At 37.8% G+C, this 24,550-nt stretch overlaps 1 protein-coding gene across 1 annotated transcript in view; it reads right to left on the bottom strand.

Moving 5' to 3' along the window:
• Positions 1–282: 282 nt before the first annotated feature.
• ARSJ (arylsulfatase family member J) overlaps positions 283–24,550 on the bottom strand; it is a 79,730-nt gene continuing 55,462 nt past the window's right edge. The window contains 1 exon segment of the mRNA NM_001048116.1: positions 283–1,687. Within this exon segment, the coding sequence (NP_001041581.1) occupies positions 283–1,687 (1,405 nt within the window).

Below are 24,550 nucleotides of genomic sequence, written 5' to 3'. Positions count from 1 at the left end.
GAAGCACTGAACTCCTTAATGAACATTTCTATAAAGGAGCAAAAGAATTAAACATCTCCATTCTCCTCCGAGTGTGGCTTGCGAGGGCAGCACCTTTGGCACTGAATGGAACTGCTTTCCATGTGGCGACCAGGTGGCAGGAGTCTCGGGACTGGTACAGCATGAAAATAGTTCCGGTGCTTATGGCAGTGATCTTATTAAACCGAATTTGCTGGTTTACCTAGAAAACAGCTAAAAGACACAGACTGATCTAAGTTTAAGCAGACGGGAAAAAGATTGTACTTATCCACGGTAATGGCAAACACCTGCACGGCAATTTGGAAATGAACCTGCTTTCTGCTGTTTCTTCTTTGTCTTACTTTTCTTCTGCTTTTTCTCAGCCTTATTTTTGCTTGGCTTCTTTTTCTTGTATTCCTCCTTATACCATGGTCCCCAGACTCCTCCATTGAGCCGAGGGTTACTTCTGGGGTCTTTGGGGGGGTACCTGACAGGCACTGCGGTTTTGTTGAACTGGGAGAGCCTCCGCAGGAGCTGCTTCACGATGCCAGGATACCTGTGCGATAGGTCCACTCTCTCATATGGGTCAGCTGTGATGTTGAAGAGCCAGACGCTCTTGCCAGTCGACAAGGTAATTCGCTCGTTGTGCCACCGGTTGGGTCCCAGGTTGCTGAAAGACTGAGGGGGGACCCAGTCACTGTAGCCAGGGTTTCCTGTAAGCAGTTTCCAGTGCTGCACCCTGATGGCTGACTGGATGGCCGTGTTCCAGATCCCATAGCCGGCTGCCCAGGAGCCATTTTTCGCCTTGGTATAAATGGGGTCAATGTTGTGCAAAATATCCACCCGGGGTGAACGAAGGCCCTCACTTATGGTTTCCCAGACATCATAGCCATCCAGTTGGATGTCCTCATCAATTTGTCCTTCAGCCAGTGAAATCAGAGTGGGGTACCAGTCAGTGATGTGCACCAGCTCCTTACACACTGTGCCCTTGTTTTTCAGAAGTGGACTATGCACAAAGCCAACAGCCCGAATGCCTCCTTCCCAGTACGTTCCTTTGCTACCTCTGAGAGGCCAGTTACTTCCTCCTGCTGTGGGCTGGCCGCCATTATCTGAAGAGTATATGATGATGCTATTGTTATAGAAACCATATGTCTTCAGAGCCAGAGTCACATTGTTGATTGCTTCATCTAAGCAGGAAAGCATGGCTGCATACCTCCGCCTATTTATGTTGATAATGGATCTGTAGTGTTCAAAATACCTGCCAGGGGCTTGCAGCGGTGAGTGAACAGCTTGGTAGGCAATATATAAAAATATAGGCTTTCTGGGGTCATGGGAAGCTAAGATCTGCTGAACTCTCTGAGTGTACATCTGTGTGGAGTATATGCCATTGTCATAGTCCCAGGCAGCATTGTCATTTTCATACAAGTCGTAGCCACACATCCCAGGACTGTCACATTTGTAGTGTGTATAGTAATCACCACTTCCCAAGAGGGAACCAAAAAATGTATCAAATCCTCTCTTGGTGGGCATACATTCTTTTCTATAAAAACCCAAGTGCCATTTTCCAACCATATGTGTTGAATATCCAACCTCCTTTAGCTTCTGAGGTAGGGTTGCATTGTCCAGAGGTAAGCAGTTGGGTTGGGTAGGTCTTATGATAGAATGTTGAAGTCCGGTGTGTATCTGATACCTTGACGAGAGTAAAAGTTTTGTCAGTGCAGAATAAAAGAGATATTATAATGGTTTTTAAGTTAAACAATGTTCCTATGAAATGAAACATTACCTGAAATAAAATAGGACCAATTCAGTATTTCTACTGTCGACTCAAAAGTCTTACCCTAATTAGCTTCATATTTAACATCTGAAATACATTTGACTCTAAATCAGTACTTTTAAAACTAAGATTTCACCACTTAAAGTACTTTTTTTTTTTTTTTTTTTTTGAGAAGGGGTAGGGGTAGAGGGAGAGAGAAAATCTTAAGCAGGCTCCACGCTCAACATGCAGCTCTATGTGAGGCTCAATCTCACCATCCTGAGATTATGACCTAAGCCAAAAATCAGACGCTTAACCCACTGGGCCACCCAGGTGCCCCTATCTCAAAGTCTTTTTAAAGTTCTTCTAATGGAACTAATCTGAATTAACTTTAGATGAGATCGGGCACGTTCAGGGTGGTATGGCCACAGACCTGAATTAACTTTAATCTCTTAATTATATGACATAGAAAGCTAATGTGGTAAGGGAAAGTATAGAAATGTTAGATGATGATGATGATGATGATGATGATGATGATGATGATTAATTAGTTTTTAGTCTAGGGACCTCACATTAGCTCCCAAATCATTTCCTGAGATTATTTTTTTTTTCAAGCACTAATTCTGAGGCACTAAAAATACAAGGAAAAGTTATATAAAAATCTGCTATTTGATTGTCAAAAAATATCTTATAATTAGTCCTCAACCTGTTAGATTTCTGTAAAGAGAAAGGGAATTTTTCTGGCACACAAGACATTACTGAAAAGCCACTTTAGGGAAAGGGTTTTAGCTGGTGCTAAGGAAGGATTACATTTTCTTCAAAACAGCAGCAAATAAGTCCTTTCATATTTTTTCCACAGTGTCTCCTTTTTAAAAAAAATCACATTCAACTATTCTAAGAAAACAAGGCAACCCTTTCTATATATTAAAATTAAGTGACTGTTAGTTTCTAGCCTTGTTCTTTTCCCAAGGATATTTTGCCAAGGACTTTTCCTCAGAGAATGGTTATCATCACCTAAGTATGAATTTTCATTTGGATCAAGATGTGCCTATTAGTTCATGACATTTAAAAGCAATTGATTCTATAACTATTATATAAGTTCAAAAGGACTTTTAAAATAGAAAATACAGAAATTCTGAGAAAATGAAGGTTGCAGAAGGTTTCAAGTTAGATGCAAAAATATGATTTAAGGTAGATGCAAAAATATGTTTTAAGGTAGATGCAAAGATATTCTTGGAATCAAGTTACAAAGAGTAATATTGAGATCAGAATAAAACATTTTTAAAATTGATTTAACTCAAAAGGTCACATGTCATACATACCTTGGGTGAATAGGGCAATTTATTTAAATTTTCAAATGACAGTATAATGTAACTGTGAGTTTTATTAAAGTGTCATTGATGTAACTAACATTGATGGTTTTGTGGGATCCATAGGGATATTTGGTCACTAAGGCAAAGCAGCATTCAACATGGGCCCTGTCTACTCTGCTAATCATTAAGCTGTCAAAGTTTCACAATTACCACAGTTGAGATAATTTAAAATGTAATAAACTCTCAAAAATAAGCATTTCATAAGCATTATTTAGCAGCAAATTAAGAAAGTACTGTTACTGCCCTTGATAATTTTTGATGATTCAGTTCAGAATCCAAAACACTTCCTGGTGAAAGCATTGATTTTGTAAGAGTACATGACAAATTGATAATACCTATCAGTGTAAGCATTGATTCAATTTAAAAATGGAAAAATCTGTATGGGTAAGAATTTTAATGAATCATTAAGTAAATAATTCTATGCAGAAAATATACTTGGCCAGAGTATCTATTCAATTCATTGAATGGCTAAGCAATTCAAGTCTTTTTAATCAAACTGGGCATTTTCTCAGCTAGTACTAAAAGCAAAAGTAATTGTGCCTTTTGAAAAGCATGAAATACAGAAAATGCTCACACAAAAAAGAGTAGGGAAGAAGAGGTCGGCGTTTTTCAGGAGAGGGAACAGTGTTAGCAGATAAGTAAGAGACATCAGAACCATTAGCTGTATGGTTTTTTTCTTCCCCACAACCTAGAACAGTTTTCATATTGGAAAATTTAGAACAGACAACAACATAAAGGTTTGGTGGAAGCTCATAGCAGAAGAGATCTTTTCAGGACAGGCTCTTATTAAATGAACTCAAGACTTTGGGGGTAAATTGGTAGTTTGGACTAGAATTTGGGGCATAGGGTGAAGGATAGATAGAGCTTGGGGGTTAGACAGACCTGGGGTTGAATTTGCTCCACTGCTTATTAGCTATGTGACTTTGGGCAGTACTTAACCCCTCTGATCCTCAGTTTCCTCATCTGTAAAATAGGGATAATAATACATATTGGATTGCTGTAACATTAAGAGAGCATAGAGTTTAATAAGGAGAGTACAGAGTACATCAATAAATGATAGGTTTTGCTATTATTACCTCAGAGTTCTGAGTCATGTTACTAACATATATGTATAATGTTTTATAATTTATAGGCCTTCTGTCACATGCATTATTGCATTTAGTTCTTACTACAACAGTAAGAGGTAGGATACTTTTATGTTAATTTTATAGATAGGAGAATAGAGATATAGAGATGACCCCCAACTCCTTAGCCTGCTCCACCAAGCTGTGAAGTTGATTTCTGAATGACAACAGTTAAGTCTGATGCTCTCTCTATTCTCTTTAAGTAAAATCAGTATTCTTAAAAAAAATCAAGGAGCAGGGGAAAAATGCCATCAATCTTGAGAAGCAAATCTGTTTTAACTTTCTAATTAAAGAAAGATTTTTGTAAACCAAATAGTGAGGTTTATATTGATCCCAGAAAAATTTGAGAACGATTTTTTAAGTAGATGATTTGTGACCACTTCAAAAAGAACAAATTAGGTGGGACCAAAAAGAAAAGTCTTGCTATGTTAGCTTCATTTTCTTTTCTATTATATTTTATTTTATTTAAAATAAATTTTTAAGCTTCACTCTCTTTTTAAAAAAAAAGATCAGTATTAGGTAAACAGCTTTGGAAAATGATTGGCATTTCAAAAATCTGCTCATAATTCTTTTCTTACAAAATAATGGAAAATAACAGTATGGTCATCATAAGAATGATAGTATTACACATTAATACCAATCAAGGCATATAGATAATTATTATTTACATGATTTCTCTGGCTTATAGAACTCTGTGGATGAAGCAGGAGAGTTCCATTAATTATTTTCATCTAATAACAAAAACCCAAATCATTGAAACTCAGAGTAATTTAATGATTTGTCGAGTTTTATAGCTATAAGTGTTGAAAAAATCTGGAATCCAGATTTTTGGCTTTAGAGTCTTTTCCATGGAGCACTCACAGATTATTGAAAAGCTAGACCCATTTAAACATTGGGTTAATTTATTTACATTAACCTTCAGTAGTTATTCATTTGCTCAGTTAAACAGTATATGGAGTGTAAAATGTATGCCAGGGTCTAAATATTTGTTCTGTTTTGTCCACCACCTCCTGGTACCCAAAGCTTTGCTATCCCTAAGTGAGCTCTAAGTCAAGATCCTACTAGCAATGGGACTGACATTAATGTATGAGTTTTCTGAACCTTGGGATCAGGTAGGGATGGAGACAGTTCAGTCATGGAGAATAGCACTGAATGCTAACAAATTATTTTCTTTTAGGAAGGGGATGGTTGGAATCTAGGGAATAATCTTTGGCTTGATAGTGTCTTTGACTTGGCAGCAGCAAGCTTGATAATCAATTAGATAATTCTTCAAAACACACTACAAAATAGTGATTGATTAATTAGTTGAATACTGCTGATCTGAAGAGTAGTCTCTGGAACAGTTCAACAAAGCTCTTTCCATGGCTTTTACGCATTAGGTCATTATCATACATTTATTATTATAATCCATTAAAAATCCATATCTATTATTATCCATGACTTGAATAAAGAAACAGAAGAGGGGGGGAGGAGCAAGATGGCGGAGGAGTAGGGTCTCCAAATCACGGGTCTCCACCAAATTACCTAGAAAACCTTCCAATCATCCTGAAAATCTATGAATTCGGCCTGAGAATTAAAGAGAGACCAGCTGGAATGCTACAGTGAGAAGAGTTCGCGCTTCTATCCAGGTAGGAAGACGGGGAAAAAGAAAGTAAAGGAACAAAAGGCCTCCAAGGGGGAGGGGCCCCGCGAGGAGCCGGGCTGAGGCCGGGGCGAGTGTCCCCAGGACAGGAGAGCCCCGTCCCGGAGGAGCAGGAGCTGCACCGACCTTCCCGGGGGAAAGGGGCTCGCGGGGAGGTGGAGCAGGACCCAGGAGGGCGGGGATGCCCTCGGGCTCCCGGGGACACTAACAGACACCTGCGCCCCGGGAGATGCGCCGAGCTCCCTAAGGGCTGCAGCGCGCACGGGGGACCCGGAGCAGCTCGGGGGGCTCGGGGGCGGCTCCGCGGAGGGGGCTGCGGGGCGGGAGCGCGAATCCAACAGCGCAGGCTCCGGAGCACAGGGCGCCGGGGACACAGCCCAGGATCCCGCCTCCCCCGGGACAGGCAGAGGCCGGGAGGGCCCAGGACAGCGAGGACGCTCCTGCCCCAGCTGAGCAGATCAGCGGCCCCGCCCCGGAGCCTCCAGGCCCTGCACACGGAGAGCTCCGGAGCTACTGCGGGGGCTGACTCCAGGGCTCCAGAGCTGGCCCCGCCACTGCGGTTGTTCCTCCTGGGGCCTCACGGGGTAAACAACCCCCACTGAGCCCTGCACCAGGCAGGGGGCAGAGCAGCTCCCCCAACTGCTAACACCTGAAAATCAGCACAGCAGGCCCCTTCCCCAGAAGACCAGCTAGACGGACCAGTTCCAGGGGAAGTCAAGGGACTTAAAGTACACAGAATCAGAAGATACTCCCCAGTGGTTCTTTTTTTGTTTTGTTTTGTTTTGTTTTGCTTTTTGATTTGTTTCCTTCCCCCACCCCCTTTTTTTCTCCTTTCTTTTTCTTTCTCTTTTTCTTTTTTTTTTTCTTTCCGTTTTTTTTTCTTCCCCTTTCTTTTCTCTTTCTCTTTTCTTTCCTTCTTTCTCTCCTCTCTTTTTCTCTTTTTCCCAATACAACTTGCTTTTGGCCACTCTGCACTGAGCAAAATGACTAGAAGGAAAACCTCACCTCAAAAGAAAGAATCAGAAACAGTCCTCTCTCCCACAGAGTTACAAAATCTGGATTACAATTCAATGTCAGAAAGCCAATTCAGAAGCACTATTATACAGCTACTGGTGGCTCTAGAAAAAAGTATAAAGGACTCAAGAGACTTCATGACTGCAGAATTTAGAGCTAATCAGGCAGAAATTAAAAATCAATTGAATGAGATGCAATCCAAACTAGAAGTCCTAACAACGAGGGTTAACGAGGTGGAAGAACGAGTGGGTGACATAGAAGACAAGTTGATAGCAAAGAGGGAAACTGAGGAAAAAAGAGACAAACAATTAAAAGACCATGAAGATAGATTAAGGGAAATAAACGACAGCCTGAGAAAGAAAAACCTACGTTTAATTGGGGTTCCCGAGGGCGCCGAAAGGGACAGAGGGCCAGAATATGTATTTGAACAAATTCTAGCTGAAAACTTTCCTAATCTGGGAAGGGAAACAGGCATTCAGATCCAGGAAATAGAGAGATCCCCCCCTAAAATCAATAAAAACCGTTCAACACCTCGACATTTAATAGTGAAGCTTGCAAATTCCAAAGATAAAGAGAAGATCCTTAAAGCAGCAAGAGACAAGAAATCCCTGACTTTTATGGGGAGGAGTATTAGGGTAACAGCAGACCTCTCCACAGAGACCTGGCAGGCCAGAAAGGGCTGGCAGGATATATTCAGGGTCCTAAAGGAGAAGAACATGCAACCAAGAATACTTTATCCAGCAAGGCTCTCATTCAAAATGGAAGGAGAGATAAAGAGCTTCCAAGACAGGCAGCAACTAAAAGAATATGTGACCTCCAAACCAGCTCTGCAAGAAATTTTAAGGGGGACTCTTAAAATTCCCCTTTAAGAAGAAGTTCAGTGGAACAGTCCACAAAAACAAGGACTGAATAGATATCATGATGACACTAAACTCATATCTCTCAATAGTAACTCTGAATGTGAACGGGCTTAATGACCCCGTCAAAAGGCGCAGGGTTTCAGACTGGATAAAAAAGCAGGACCCATCTATTTGCTGTCTACAAGAGACTCATTTTAGACAGAAGGACACCTACAGCCTGAAAATAAAAGGTTGGAGAACCATTTACCATTCAAATGGTCCTCAAAAGAAAGCAGGGGTAGCCATCCTTATATCAGATAAACTAAAATTTACCCCAAAGACTGTAGTGAGAGATGAAGAGGGACACTATATCATACTTAAAGGATCTATTCAACAAGAGGACTTAACAATCCTCAATATATATGCCCCGAATGTGGGAGCTGCCAAATATATCAATCAATTATTAACCAAAGTGAAGAAATACTTAGATAATAATACACTTATACTTGGTGACTTCAATCTAGCTCTTTCTATACTCGATAGGTCTTCTAAGCACAACATCTCCAAAGACACGAGAGCTTTAAATGATACACTGGACCAGATGGATTCCACAGATATCTACAGAACTTTACATCCAAACTCAACTGAATACACATTCTTCTCAAGCGCACATGGAACTTTCTCCAGAATAGACCACATATTGGGTCACAAATCGGGTCTGAACCGATACCAAAAGATTGGGATTGTCCCCTGCATATTCTCAGACCATAATGCCTTGAAATTAGAACTAAATCACAACAAGAAGTTTGGAAGGACCTCAAACACGTGGAGGTTAAGGACCATCCTGCTAAAAGATGAAAGGGTCAACCAGGAAATTAAGGAAGAATTAAAAAGATTCATGGAAACTAATGAGAATGAAGATACAACCGTTCAAAATCTTTGGGATGCTGCAAAAGCAGTCCTAAGGGGGAAATACATCGCAATACAAGCATCCATTCAAAAACTGGAAAGAACTCAAATACAGAAGCTAACCTTACACATAAAGGAGCTAGAGAAAAAACAGCAAATACATCCTACACCCAAGAGAAGAAGGGAGTTAATAAAGATTCGAGCAGAACTCAACGAAATCGAGACCAGAAGAACTGTGGAAGAGATCAACAAAACCAGGAGTAGGTTCTTTGAAAGAATTAATAAGATAGATAAACCATTAGCCAGCCTTATTAAAAAGAAGAGAGAGAAGACTCAAATTAATAAAATCATGAATGAGAAAGGAGAGATCACTACCAACACCAAGGAAATACAAACGATTTTAAAAACATATTATGAACAGCTATACGCCAATAAATTAGGCAATCTAGAAGAAATGGACGCATTCCTGGAAAGCCACAAACTACCAAAACTGGAACAGGAAGAAATAGAAAACCTGAACAGGCCAATAACCAGGGAGGAAATTGAAGCAGTCATCAGAAACCTCCCAAGACACAAGAGTCCAGGGCCAGATGGCTTCCCAGGGGAATTTTATCAAACGTTTAAAGAAGAAACCATACCTATTCTCCTAAAGCTGTTTGGAAAGATAGAAAGAGATGGAGTACTTCCAAATTCGTTCTATGAGGCCAGCATCACCTTAATTCCAAAACCAGACAAAGACCCCACCAAAAAGGAGAATTACAGACCAATATCCCTGATGAACATGGATGCAAAAATTCTCACACAAGATACTGGCCAATAGGATCCAACAGTACATTAAAAAAATTATTCACCATGACCAAGTAGGATTTATCCCTGGGACACAAGGCTGGTTCAACACCCGTAAAACAATCAATGTGATTCATCATATCAGCAAGAGAAAAACCAAGAACCATATGATCCTCTCATTGGATGCAGAGAAAGCATTTGACAAAATACAGCATCCATTCCTGATCAAAACTCTTCAGAGTGTAGGGATAGAGGGAACATTCCTCGACATCTTAAAAGCCATCTATGAAAAGCCCACAGCAAATATCATTCTCAATGGGGAAGCACTGGGAGCCTTTCCCCTAAGATCAGGAACAAGACAGGGATGTCCACTCTCACCACTGCTGTTCAACATAGTACTGGAAGTCCTAGCCTCAGCAATCAGATAACAAAAAGACATTAAAGGCATTCAAATTGGCAAAGAAGAAGTCAAACTCTCCCTCTTCGCCGATGACATGATACTCTACATAGAAAACCCAAAAGTCTCCACCCCAAGATTGCTAGAACTCATACAGCAATTCGGTAGCGTGGCAGGATACAAAATCAATGCCCAGAAGTCAGTGGCATTTCTATACACTAACAATGAGACTGAAGAAAGAGAAATTAAGGAGTCAATCCCATTTACAATTGCACCCAAAAGCATAAGATACCTAGGAATAAACCTAACCAAAGAGGTAAAGGATCTATACCCTCAAAACTATAGAACACTTCTGAAAGAAATTGAGGAAGACACAAAGAGATGGAAAAATATTCCATGCTCATGGATTGGCAGAATTAATATTGTGAAAATGTCAATGTTACCCAGGGCAATATACACGTTTAATGCAATCCCTATCAAAATACCATGGACTTTCTTCAGAGAGTTAGAACAAATTATTTTAAGATTTGTGTGGAATCAGAAAAGACCCTGAATAGCCAGGGGAATTTTAAAAAAGAAAACCATATCGGGGGGCATCACAATGCCAGATTTCAGGTTGTACTACAAAGCTGTGGTCATCAAGACAGTGTGGTACTGGCACAAAAACAGACATATAGATCAGTGGAACAGAATAGAGAATCCAGAAGTGGACCCTGAACTTTATGGGCAACTAATATTCGATAAAGGAGGAAAGACTATCCATTGGAAGAAAGACAGTCTCTTCAATAAATGGTGCTGGGAAAATTGGACATCCACATGCAGAAGAATGAAACTAGACCACTCTCTTGCACCATACACAAAGATAAACTCAAACTGGATGAAAGATCTAAATGTGAGACAAGATTCCATCAAAATCCTAGAGAAGAACACAGGCAACACCCTTTTTGAACTCGGCCATAGTAACTTCTTGCAAGATACATCCACGAAGGCAAAAGAAACAAAAGCAAAAATGAACTATTGGGACTTCATCAAGATAAGAAGCTTTTGCACAGCAAAGGATACAGTCAACAAAACTAAAAGACAACCTACAGAATGGGAGAAGATATTTGCAAATGACGTATCAGATAAAGGGCTAGTTTCCAAGATCTATAAAGAACTTATCAAACTCAACACCAAAGAAACAAACAATCCAATCATGAAATGGGCAAAAGACATGAACAGAAATCTCACAGAGGAAGACATAGACATGGCCAACATGCACATGAGAAAATGCTCTGCATCACTTGCCATCAGGGAAATACAAATCAAAACCACAATGAGATACCACCTCACACCAGTGAGAATGGGGAAAATTAACAAGGCAGGAAACAACAAATGTTGGAGAGGATGCGGAGAAAAGGGAACCCTCATACACTGTTGGTGGGAATGTGAACTGGTGCAGCCACTCTGGAAAACTGTGTGGAGGTTCCTCAAACAGTTAAAAATAGACCTGCCCTACGACCCAGCAATTGCACTGTTGGGGATTTACCCCAAAGATACAAATGCAATGAAACGCCGGGACACCTGCACCCCGATGTTTCTAGCAGCAATGGCCACGATAGCCAAACTGTGGAAGGAGCCTCGGTGTCCAACGAAAGATGAATGGATAAAGAAGATGTGGTTTATGTATACAATGGAATATTACTCAGCTATTAGAAATGACAAATACCCACCATTTGCTTCAACGTGGATGGAACTGGAGGGTATTATGCTGAGTGAAGTAAGCCAGTCGGAGAAGGACAAACATTATATGTTCTCATTCATTTGGGGAATATAAATAATAGTGAAAGGGAATATAAGGGAAGGGGGAAGAAATGTGTGGGAAATATCAGAAAGGGAGACAGAACGTAAAGACTGCTAACTCTGGGAAACGAACTAGGGGTGGTGGAAGGGGAGGAGGGCGGGGGGTGGGAGTGAATGGGTGACGGGCACTGGGGGTTATTCTGTATGTTAGTAAATTGAACACCAATAAAAATAAATTAAAAAAAAAAAAGAAACAGAAGAAATCCTTGTTATCTAGGAAGAATAGTTGATATTATAAGTGGTGTAATCAAGACTCAAAGTACTATAAATGACTTGAAATGTTGAAACAAGATGAAATATAGATCAAAAATGTCTAAGAAAATCTAATTGGGATAAATGGAAGGCTCTGCATGTTAAAAGACATTTATTTACATGTTCTTATGGATCTGGGAAATTGGACATATCAGACTATGAATTTGAAAAAAGCAAAACAGAAAAGAGATAAAATGCTAGTAAGATCTTACATTATATAAGGGCGATGTGTAAATTCTAAGAAGTAATAACGCTACACTGGGCTAATGATAACATCTGGAATATTCAATGCTTAAGCACATTCCCACAAGTATATGTACATTTATTTATTTAAAAGTGATATACAGGCACTACTGCACTAATTTATGAATATTTTAAGTCACACAAAGTAAAAATTAAAAAGAATGGGATAAAATAAATATAAGTAGAATTCTGGTATTTGTTCTTATATCCTATGATCCCTCATTGTCCTAGGGTGTATGTATTCCAATTTGGAGACTGCTGGTACAGAAAGTTGATTGTAAGGAGATGAGATTGAAACAGAGATTAATGAGGCTATTACAGTAGTGTAGGTCAAAGATGATGGTGGCTTGGACTACCACCTAGTGGCAGTAAAAGTGGAAGGAAGGGGATAAATCAGATGTATAATTTGAATTTAGGACTGATAGAAGACTAAATCAGTGAAGGGAGAGTAGTGGGAAAGGAAAAGGAAAAATCAAGGACTTTTGGGTTTGTGGCTTTCATATTTTGGTGAACAGTGGACGGACCAGCTGATCTCCATTTTGTTCCAAAGAATACAGTTAGACCTAATGGATAAGATTACAAAATGGTAGGTTGAAAAACAACAGCACAAACAAACAAACAAACAAACAAACAAAAAACCCCACAACTAAAAAAGAAAAGAAACAAAAAACAACAAAATAGACTACATGATCATCTGCCAGGGATTCTGTAAAAAATGAATCTGAATTGGGAAAGGAATATTAGATTACCTCTAAGGTTCCTTCTAACTAAAAATTCATGGATCAAAGATGATAGGTTAATGTTTCCCTAAGGAACGCCATGCAACCTCAGAGCAGTTTTACAAAAACAAATTTATATTACATACAGGTATTTGATAAAGAAGTTTCCACAATGCATCCATATATATTTAATTTCTTTCTTTGAATAATATAAAGTTAGCTTAAAAATAGGTTTTTCACATAATATTTTCTGAAGGCAGTAATCAGGCTAAAAAATGAACTAATTTTGAAATTTAGCCTACTTTTTTGTTACCATCTGGCCACCATGTGAAGAAAATTCCATATGAACAATAGTAAACCTAGAGTTGATGCCAAATCTGTTAAAATCAATAGCAATCATTCTCACTTTCCTGCCAACTTAAAAGACAGAAGCTAAGTGGGCCTTTCAGCTTGGCATTAGATTATGTAAAGACGTCTGTAATTTTTTAAATATTAATTTATATCACTGAGTTCTGGTAGTGGCAGTAGTTTTGAATTCTCTTTTGCCTAGGAATGTCTAACATAATATTATTGTTTTATTTTATTTTTTTAAAAAGATTTTATTTATTCATTCATGAGAGAGAGAGAGAGAGAGAGAGAGAGAGGCAGAGACACAGGCAGAGGGAGAAGCAAGCTCCATGCAGGGAGCCCGACGACGCGGGACTTGATCCCGGGACTCCAGGATCACGCCCTGGGGCCAAAGGCAGGCACTAAAACTGTTGAGCCACCGGGCTGCCCAATATTATTGTTTTAATCCAGTTACATAGTTGTACCCTTATAATGACGAGATACTTATAAAATTATGAGTCTTTATAGTTCCACGCAGACTCTAGAGTCTAAGATTATTACAGAATACAAAATCAGCCAATAGTGCAGGAGAAATTGATATTTCGAAGGAAAGGAACCAGGTATAAGAAACTATACCTTATGAATCAAATGTCACTCAGGTATTTATATATAAATTAGAAAAATGTAACTAAGTTTCCATATTCTGAAAGGTGTTCCTTTATCACTTCCTTCCAAAAGACTCTTTTATTTCAAAGACTGCCATTCTATTTATAGGTCTTAATTTCACCTTTCAATTAATTATATCTTCTAACAAAGGGTGTTAAGTGGGAGAGAGGTACCATAACAACTCAACGTCTAGCTTTTTTTCATGAATGAATGGATATTCATTGAGTATTCATTCATGAGATGAAAAACTAGTCATAGTTTAGAATGAATTACTTATTTAAAACTCATTCACTCACCATGAGCCAGACACTGCTAGCTTTGGGGGTCATAAAGTTGAAGAGGATGATTCCTGCTTGCAAGGCACTCAGTTAGCAAGACTTCTTACTCAATTATAGACCCCAACAGTCCAAACCAGAAGCAGATAAGACCACTTAACTCATACTCTAACTAAAACCCCTTGAGCATATTTCTTTTCACACTTTTTTGAGGCATTAATAAAGGTGTTTTGCAATGACCAGAACATTCCAACTGCCAGGTCAGAAAAGCCCTGATAGCAATGGAATGCCTAGAAGACCACACATCCCCTTTCCCACCCATGTTAATGGTCTGAACACATCCCGACCCCCATGCATGAACATGCACTCTCTGCCTGCTCTCTTGCATGTATCCCCACCCTCCATCCTCTCCTTATAAAATTTCAGGTGTCCATATTGCCGGTGGAGATGTTGGTTTTTAAGGCTTGAGCCTGCCACCTCCTCCAGCTGCCTGCACCCAAAATTAATTTTTCTCTTTCTCTTTTCCACAACCCCCCTCTTGAATTATTGGCTTCTCTTATGATGAGTTTATCTGAGTTTGTTGGGCAACAGTGTTGGCAAACCCAGCCAGGAGCTATGCTTTTGATTTGTTGGGATTCCTCAGGATGGATGGTTGCAACAGCACTTCAGGGCTTCCCCTCATTTCTAGAATTAGAGGCTACAATAGATGATTAGGTTACAAGTCTAGTATTATTAGAGACTGACAAAAATTAGAGAATAGTCATGACAGGAATATATAGTTCAAGAAAAACAACCACAGCATATTCTGAGTACTCCTATTAGGGTCACAAAATGCTCTCAGAAGAGGCCATGTTTGATCTGAGTGCTTTTGTAGGGCTATCTAGGTGAATGTGGGGAAAAGGCAGATAGTGAAAAACCTGGAACAATATGGACAAAAGCATGGAGTCACAAGGGAACATGAATCTGAGGTGATTCTTGAGGGGGGAGGTGCCATTCACTTGAAGAGTTGAAGGAAGGGGAGGTAAAGAGAGTATTTCAGTAAGAGGAGCAGAATCTTCAAATGCACAAAGGTAGAGAATTTGGCCTCATGTGGATCAACAGTTCAGAATATGAGAACAGAGATTCAGACATATCTTGATGGAAGATGAGATTACAGAGATAAGTAGGTGCCAAGTTACATAGAGCTGTATTACAGCATACAGCTGTACAACGGTTTTTGTACTTAATGTGAAGTTTACAGAAAACCACTAAAATACTTTAAAAAGAGTAATAATACATCATAAAAGTCTGTATTAGAAAAATCACTCTGCAGCATGAAGGGTAGATTGGAGTGGAACAAGACAAAAGCAGGGATGTTTGTGTAAGAAATAAATGCTGACCGTTGAAACGGAGATTGGTGACAGTAAGGATGAGGGGAGGATTTTAATGGGGCATATCTGAGAGGGCTACATACTGTGGGCAATGTGAGACAGGAGATGTTAAAAATGAGTCCCAAGTTTCTCGGTTGAGTGGTGGGGTGAAAAGAAGTTTTCTTGTACTAAGGAAATCTAGGAAGAAGAAGAGAAATGAATACGAAGATGATGCATCCTGCTCTGTGTTTGGTTGGAAACACCTGTAAGATATCCAAAAGCACTGTTTGGTTGGAGATGTATAGGATAAAATAACTCTAAGATTTGAGACTCATTAGTATACAGGTGGTGGGTGAATTTATGGGAGCACATGAGATCATCTAAAAACAAGACCAAGACTGAGGGCCAAAGACGGAGCCCAGGGAATGCCATCATGCAGAAGAAAAGCAAGGAGCACCAGTGAAAGAGTTTGAGATGAAACAGCTACTGCATAAATTAGAGTAATAAAGGGCAGTTTGAGTCGACTACATCACATACAGTAAAGAAGCTAAGAAACATGAGAATTTAAAAAGCATCAACTTAACTTGGGAATAAGCCTGTATGACCTTGTAGGGACCAAGAACAGGCTGCCCAAAAAAGGCTACTTTGGCATGAAGATTATTTCGAGTTAAACACAGCAGATTCAGAAAAAGCTCTTTATCTCCCCCACAACTTCCTGGATGTACCAGGAAGAGAGCTATTAACATAGGTTCTTTTTTACCTAAGAAGGTTAACTGCATAATAGGTCAACCTTTGTTTTCCAGACATCTCCCCTCACCTTCCTGCTAATAGACTTCTACCCTTTGTATCCTTAAACCCTCATCTTTCTCCTTAGCTCAGGTAGGAAGTCAAATAAACCTCATATTGCCTGACTGTCTCTGGAAGTTCATGTCTGTGTGGATTTTCCATACATATGAAACTAAAGTTGATTTTCTCCTGTTTATCTGTTTTATGTCAGTTCGATTCTTAGTCCAGCTAGAAGGACCATGAAGGACAGAGGAAATTCTTTCTCCCTGACAACGTGATAAAACATATTTTAGTAGAAGCCCAGATTTTAGTGAGTTGAGACCTGAATGAAAAGTGAAAACTGTGAAAATGTTAATTGAATTGATCTGAGTGCATTTGGGTAAACTGGAATTGGGTAGCTAGAAGGAGCCATACCACTCAACCTCAATTACAGGAAGAATTCTCAATTACAGGCTCCAACAAAAGAATCTTCAATAGGAAGTAATGATCAATTATAGGCCCCAACAGGAGAAGAGGTACACTGAATCTTCTACAAGAAATTGACTACCCCAATTTCTCAGCCAATGAGAAACTGTCATCATCCTGAACTCTTACTTTTCTCCAATGGACCTTAGTTCAGAACAGCCCCTCCCAACTTCCTTTTTCTCTATAAGATAATCTTCCTCTCCTTTGTCTGTTGCATTTGTCATTTTGCTATAGATTGTGGGTCCTGAATTGTAATTCTCTACCATTCTTGAATAAACCCATTTTGCTGGTAAGATAATTGGCTTCTTTTTTTTTTTTTTTTTTTTTAGGTTTACAAAACGTGTAAGTGGTGAGTATAAACTATTTCTTCAAGATGTATAAATGGAAAAAGAAAAAAATATATGATGGGGCTCCAAGTGCTAATATGGAGAAATGCTTATGGTGCATTGTTGAGTGAAAGAACATCTGGCTATGGGAGAATATTGTATGATTACATTTTTATAATAAAAACTATGCATATTCTATGAAGGCAGGGACTGTTCACTGCTGTTCTGCATTGCCTAAAACAATACCTGGCTCATAAAAGAACATCAATAAATATTTGTTGAATGGATAAATGAATGAGTGTGTATTCATAGAAAGAGAAAGAGAAAGAAAAAATGTAAAGATATGATCCAAATAGTTAGACATGATTATTTCCAGGGAGATAATAGTAACTGTGAGAGAAGAGGGACTAATTTTTAATTTAAAATAAAAAAGGAAAAAAATACATAAAAAATAAAATAAAAAAGGGAATGTAAATGCCAAGTGAATGAAAACATTCATCTCATCAAGGAACATGCTTCCTATTAGGAACATCTATTCAGGAGGCCAACTTTAGGCCAGAATAAAACAGACAGAATGAGCTAAATAAATTCTGTAATCATCTCATGTAAGCCAGAGAAAAATGCTCCATTTAACAAACAGAAAGAATAACTTGTCAAGTAACTTAAAATTCCTGGCTTTAAATGGTCTTTCCTCCTCATCAGAACCTGCTGTTCATCCTTACAATTGCCCTGCTCATCCACAATATGTTAACATTTATAAACATCAAAGCTTTTGCTACACTGAATACAGTTTTCCTGGTCTCATTAGAAACATGGCTGCAAATAACATGTTAAGTGACTTCTTTCTGGAAATTTTTCTTTTAATCTTGAAACCCGTGTCCATCTTGTCAGTTCAGATGAAAGAATGAACATTAGAGGTCATATTGCCCCAGGCAGGGCTAGACTGATCAACGAACCTGTAGGAATGCAACTCTACTAGCTTTTAGGTATATATCAGCACTACCCTAAAGATATAATCACCAGATGCACCTAAAGAAATCTCTAGCATAAAGAATAAAGATATTTTTCAGATCCTAAGTCTCTTGAGATGGAAAAGATCTCTAGGAGATCAGATGAAGTGGCACTAGAGCACATGCTAGCATAATCTTCTGGGCCTCCAATCAGTGGTATCCCCTTTTTCAAGGCATCCCCTGACCCAAATTTTGCCTTCAAAACCCTTCACTTGCAAGCCATCAGGGAGTTTTGGACTTTAGAGTATTAGCTCCCCATCCTCCTGGGTGGCGCTATACCAATAAATAGCCTGCCTTTCCTTACTGCAAAAGCTGAGTGTCAATTTTTATTGGCTTGCCACACATCAGGTGGATGTACTTTTATTTGGTTCACTTAGAGTCTTATTTATGGTGTGTGTGAATTCTTGGTAGTTTCCATTAAAAAGCAAATATGCTTCCCAACTAGAGGGTCTTCTCCCTCTTTTTTTCCTCTGTCGTCTTTCCTTCTTGGAATTATTACTTTTGAAGACTGATACTTTCTACTCCATTAAAAAGAAAAGATTTAATACATAAACAAGAGATTACCAAATATCTGTCTAAATGAACATTCACTTATATAATTAGTATGTTCCTTTTCTGTAAAATTATTGAGTAAAATTTAACTCCAGAGCTATATTTACAGTTATTTAATTTATAGAGATTATTTTAAGGTCACATATATTCCATAAAACAAAGTATAACCATATCATCAAAATAAAATTTTCTTTTTTTTTTTTTTGCTATTCTCTTTACTATCAGAGTATTATTAAATCATTTTTTTTAAATGTGCAAGTTTTAATGTCCTCTATTCTAAACAGAAAATGCACTTGAAAGTATGGACCAGAGACTACTTAAAATATTAAACCACATTTCATGTTACCAACTTTACCCCAGAGACAGATGTGTTAAGGAAAATATCCTTAAGTAATATCCTTTGATGTTAGAATTCTCAAATTAAGATATAAATTTCTTAGAAAAAATTAAAAATCCTTTCAAATATTTTGAAAATATGATCTCTCACTTTCCTTTGTATGCATTAGTCCATCATTGTTATTTCCCTAGAACAGGACTGCCTTTTATTTATTTATTTATTTATTTATTTATTTATTTATTTATTTATTTATTTATTTAGGATTTTATTGATTTATTTGAGAGATTGAGAGAGTGAGAGCTTGGGCAAGGGGAGGAGCAGAGGGAGAGGGAGAAGCAGACTCCACACACTGGGCAGGGAGCCTGATGCTGTGCTTGATCCCAAGACCTGAGATCATGACCTGAAGTCAGACATTTAACCACTTAACCGACTGAGCCACCCAGGTGTCCCAGGAGTGCTATATTTAAGCCTGATATTTTCTTGGTAGTTCTAACTTTGAAAAGAAAGAAAAATTATGAAGAGCTTGACATTTATGTTCACCATATGGCTTCTCTGTGAATTAGCTCAACAGAAAAAGTGGTAATATTCTTGCATTCTTGAACATAATTACTTGTTAGCCATAGTTAGGAATTATTTTTCAAATAACTGGGTATCTTTGCACTGAAATTACCCACACATAGGTGAAAGTATTTCATGTCAAACTCATATGGAACTCATTAATGTCTTAGCTGCAAGCCAGGTGAAAATAAAGTGAAAGTAAAGAGGCTTATCAGGGAATATATAATTGTTATATAATTGTTGGGAAATGTGACCAAAAAAACATGACTGCCAATTGACCCTTGAGCTGGACATGGGCACTAGGAGGCTTATCACCCTCTTCTCTGTCCTGGGAATGTGAGTTTCACTGGTCTGTCCTGGTCCTAGATGCTGCTCCAAGTACAGGGCCTTGAGATGGTGATGTGATGTTGAAAGCACCTGCATAGTATAGGTGACTGAGCCCAGTTAGGGCCTCTTTATAAGCTTTTAAGATTGGGAGAGAGGGTGCAGGGATCCATTCATCTTGCTGCCACCCAAAACAAGCCTTTTATGTATGTTCCTTTTGCTACCACCAGAAATGCTACCAAAATACAAAAAAATTTAAAAAGCCCCACCTACTAACCTGGAGTGGCCTATTTCTTAGGTCTGTCCCTGTTTCTATGGATGGGGACAAGTTTCAGATTACACCAGGAAATCTACAGAGAGAGAGTTGTGAACCTACATTCTTCAAAGCCAATAGGTTTACTAACACTTTCAGTTGATTAGCATCATTTTTAAAAGATGTTTATAATTCTATGCTACAAAGCAATTTAAACTAAAGAAAAAAGATGATTTTTCAGTCAAAACTCCATAAATTTGTATGACCAAATTCTCATGGCTAGAGCCACTCATTTTCACATAGGCATCATTAGACTTAGACATCAACTGGCATGTATAGATAATTTTTTTCCTAAAAGCTGCATTCATGGACTTCTGCCATGAGTTTGCCCTTTTATTGGTTTCTCTGTAAATTCTAACAGTGATGATTATTGATTCTGTCCTGAATACAGATATTGAACTATTTTGAATAGCTTAGGATTTATTATTAAAATGGCAGCATTAATAAGCAATTAGTGCTGGCAGATAAGGATGTGGAACTGATATTTTATATTCTGAAGTGCTGAACTTTATATGTAGCTTTAAATGAGAGTAGGAAAATTAGCAAATTAAAATGGACACCTTGCCCTAATAATTATTATAGATACTCTTTCATCTACCACATATATAACAAGGATGGTTATAGCTGTCTTAATTTTATATAATAATTCTTTTCACTCAACTTTCTTCTTTGTGTAGAAAAATGCCCAGAGTATTTGTCATATTATTCTCAAAAAGCTTTAGTATGTTTGAAATGTTTTACAGTGATAATAAAAATGTTTAAAACTAGGAATAAAAGGAAAAATAAATATACCCTGAAGATCTCTAATAGGCAAAACCTATTGCCTTGAAACATACCCGAGGGGAGGAGATCTTCTCTGCTCTGGCTTAACAGAGCTTTCATCCCTCTCGCTGCAGGTGCTGGTCAGCCCTCTTATATATTTTTTTCTTCCATTAAAGCTATCCAAACATTACAAGTAAAGTGGAAAGTAATCATTATAGAGGCAGATTATTTTCCTCAGGGGAGGGCTCACTGCTTACAGGCCAAAAAGGGCAGTAACTGGAAAGTTCACAGTGTTTATTTCACATGTGCTCAGGCAATAATCCTCTTTATCTTCTCCAAAGGGATTGTCCTGGTGGTCAGGACGGGTTGGTTCTACAGCCCAATGTCTCATAAGAGGACAACCACCCATATCTTGTGTAGTAAGTGGGAAATGTGTACTTTCTATTTGTTAGAAATCAGGCTGGAGGAGGGATTAGTAGAGGCCATACTTTAGCTCTGGACAATCTGCCCAATGACTTGACATCACAGGATGTTTTCTAGCATGTAGTATGGAAACAATCCAGAATATGTGGTTGTACTGAGAAAGACCCACTGTTTTGGGAATCACAATGTCTAGATTTGAATCCTCCTCCTCACTGGCCACGTAGCCTTGGGCCAGCCACTAACCTGAACTTCATCTCTTCATTTGTAACAGAGATATCAGTAATAGCAATGTGTCAACTCCACAGGACTCTGTCCCCTCCCTTTTTGGTTAGGATTAAATGAAATAAAATGCTTAAAAACATACTGTAAACCGTAAAATTTTATACAAATGCTAGTTATACTAATAATAATTAGTTAAAACGTCTTTTCTTGTCCCCATCCTATCCATCATCTCTTCAACTGCATGTCCTCTTCCTCCACTGTCCTATTTGTGCAAGTGATGAAACCAAAAACAAACCAAGGCAAATACGTGATTCAGATGCTTAGAACTAATGAACTAGCATTTTGCCCATTCTTTTTCTTCCTGGCACCAGACTGGAATTTCCAGTTGTCAAACTGAAGTTTTAGTCACAGAGTTGCTTTCCATCTCTTCTACTTGAAAAATGTGTCAATTCCTTTAAATGTCTACAAGGAATGCAAAAATATAATTCATATTGCTCTGTAGGGAGACCCAAGTTCTTCCCAATTACTTAGCCTTATTTTTATGAATGGAGACAGTTTGTGACAAGGATAGGTGTTGAGTCTATAGGAAAATTTCCAGTGCTGAGTTATAATGACTTATAAACAAAAACCAACTGATCTGTTAGTTGTCTGAATAATAATTTCCAGTATTAATTTAATATATGCATCTTGATAATATTTCAGAAGTAGAGATAAATTTATTTCCCCAATTCTCTTTTGAGTGCTTTCATATTAATTAATATTTATATTATCTATTGGAGGGAAGATTTGATAGATAAGTCTCAGCTGGAATATACCATCCATTTTTTTTCTTATTCTTTACTCATACTGTACAGATAGATTTTGCATTTATGACCTTGGGAAAGCATATCCATTATTGAGCACACATTTCTCAGGTGACTATTCTGGAAATCTCCCAGAAGGTACCATTAAGATTTGCTGCAGCAAAAATTGGTCTTTATGGTACTGCTTCTGCTAGTGCCCGTCACTCCTTTCTTGTGCCATTAAGAGGAATTACATGTCCTCCTGCTATGCTTTGCCTGACAACTCCTCTAAAAATTTGTGTTATAATATCCCAAACTGTTATCCCTATGTTCTTGAGATTTTGCAATCCTAGATAGCTATGTAAATCCTGAAAAGCTATGCTGTTTTAACTGTCTTTTTACTAGGATCCAAACACAGATTCTTAATATTAGTATAAGGTATTTTTATAGCAATGTAAGGAAAAGTGTACACAAAAGTACAGTGTGCTAAAGCTGTATTAATGGAGTTCTTATGTGTCATATTCAGAAAAATAATGTATTAGAAACAAGTTACCAAAAGTAGATCATTTTATTTCAATAGACAATATAATTGGAGGCAAACTAAGGGAATAATAAGTGATTCTGGCCTACTACAGGATGGTTATGTTATCTTCCTTTGTAATTTACCCAAGTATTATTAGTGTTCAATATGTCATATGCTTACCGTAACTTTGAAATTCTATTACTTATCCTTGTCATTAGATTTATTAGATTTTGAATTTACTATCCTGTGAAACATTAATGCTGAGCAGTAACAGGGAAAGTTCATTTCAGAGATTCTCTATGCCTCTGTTTCCTTATTTGCATAAAATGAGATTTAAAATAGCACCTTTTCATTGAGTTATTGACAATTAAATGAGTCAGTAGATCCAAAATGCTTAGAAGAGTGTCTAACAAATAGAAACACAATACAAAAAAAATTACAGAGTGTAATGAGGTTTTTAGAATTTTGGCAGACTTAACACATTTTCTAACCTATTGGTTGTGTGATTTCATCTAACATAGTTTTAAAACTCTCTAAGAAACTGCCATTTGTCAAATTTTTGGTGTAGTATCAAAGAAGAATATCCACATTTATCTGAAAACATGGCTCAAATACATCTCCCTTTCCAACTTTTTGCCTCCATGAAGCTGAATTTTCTTCACATACTTCAATAGTAATAAGGTACAGCAAGGAGAATCCAATTATCTTCTATTAAACTAACCATTAAAGTGATTAGCAAAAAAGTAAAAAACAGTGCTAATCTCATTATTGTTTTTTGGAAGAATATAGTTATACAGTAGTCCCCCTTCCCTGCAGTTTCACTCTCTGTGGTTTCATTTACTCAGAGTCAACCATGGTCCAGAAGTAGATGATCTTCCTGATGTATTATCAGGTCAAAAGTAGCCTGACACTACATCAGACTGCCTATGTCATTCACTTCACTTCATGTTGTCTTGTAGGCATTTTATCATCTTACATTATCACAAGAGGAATAAATCCAGGATAAGATATTTTGAAGGAGAGAGACCATATTCACATAACATTTTTATAGCATATTGCTATAATTATTTTATTTTATTATTAGTTACTGTTAATCCCTTAGCCTAACTTTTAAAGTTTATCATATGTATGTATACACAGGAAAAATATAGTATATATAGGTTTTGATATTTTCTACAGTTTTAGGCATCCACTGGGAGATCTTGGAACATATCTTCTGTGGATGAGGGGGGACTGTTGTACTCATAAAAAGATCTTATTTTTGTTAACATGTGTTGGTTTATTATTTTTAAATGAATTAATAAGAAAATATTTTTCTAAAATTCTCAGTTTTAATTTCTATTATGGTTAAAACAACCGTTAGCCCATATAAACAAAAGTTCTTTGAAATCCTCAGTGATTTTTAAGAACACAGGTAGGTCCTGAGGCCAAAAAGTTTGAGAAACATTGATGTTATAACAGTCTCTAAATTATACTATGTTTAAAACTTTCTGAATAGATATATCAGTCATTATCAAAGCTAAATACACAATAATTTTATGAAACAATATTTTATAATGAAAAGAACATGATATTAGCTGTAAAACTTCCAATATTGAATCCATTATTAACTCTGTAGCAATATGAGACAAATAGTTTTTAGTAAGTTGCCTCTGGCAAA

The sequence above is a fragment of the Canis lupus genome, chromosome 32, assembly GCF_011100685.1.
Source record: "Canis lupus familiaris isolate Mischka breed German Shepherd chromosome 32, alternate assembly UU_Cfam_GSD_1.0, whole genome shotgun sequence".
Classification (NCBI taxonomy): domain Eukaryota; kingdom Metazoa; phylum Chordata; class Mammalia; order Carnivora; family Canidae; genus Canis; species Canis lupus.
Note: the sequence above shows the minus strand (reverse complement) of the source record. Positions and strands in the feature narration are given on the sequence as shown.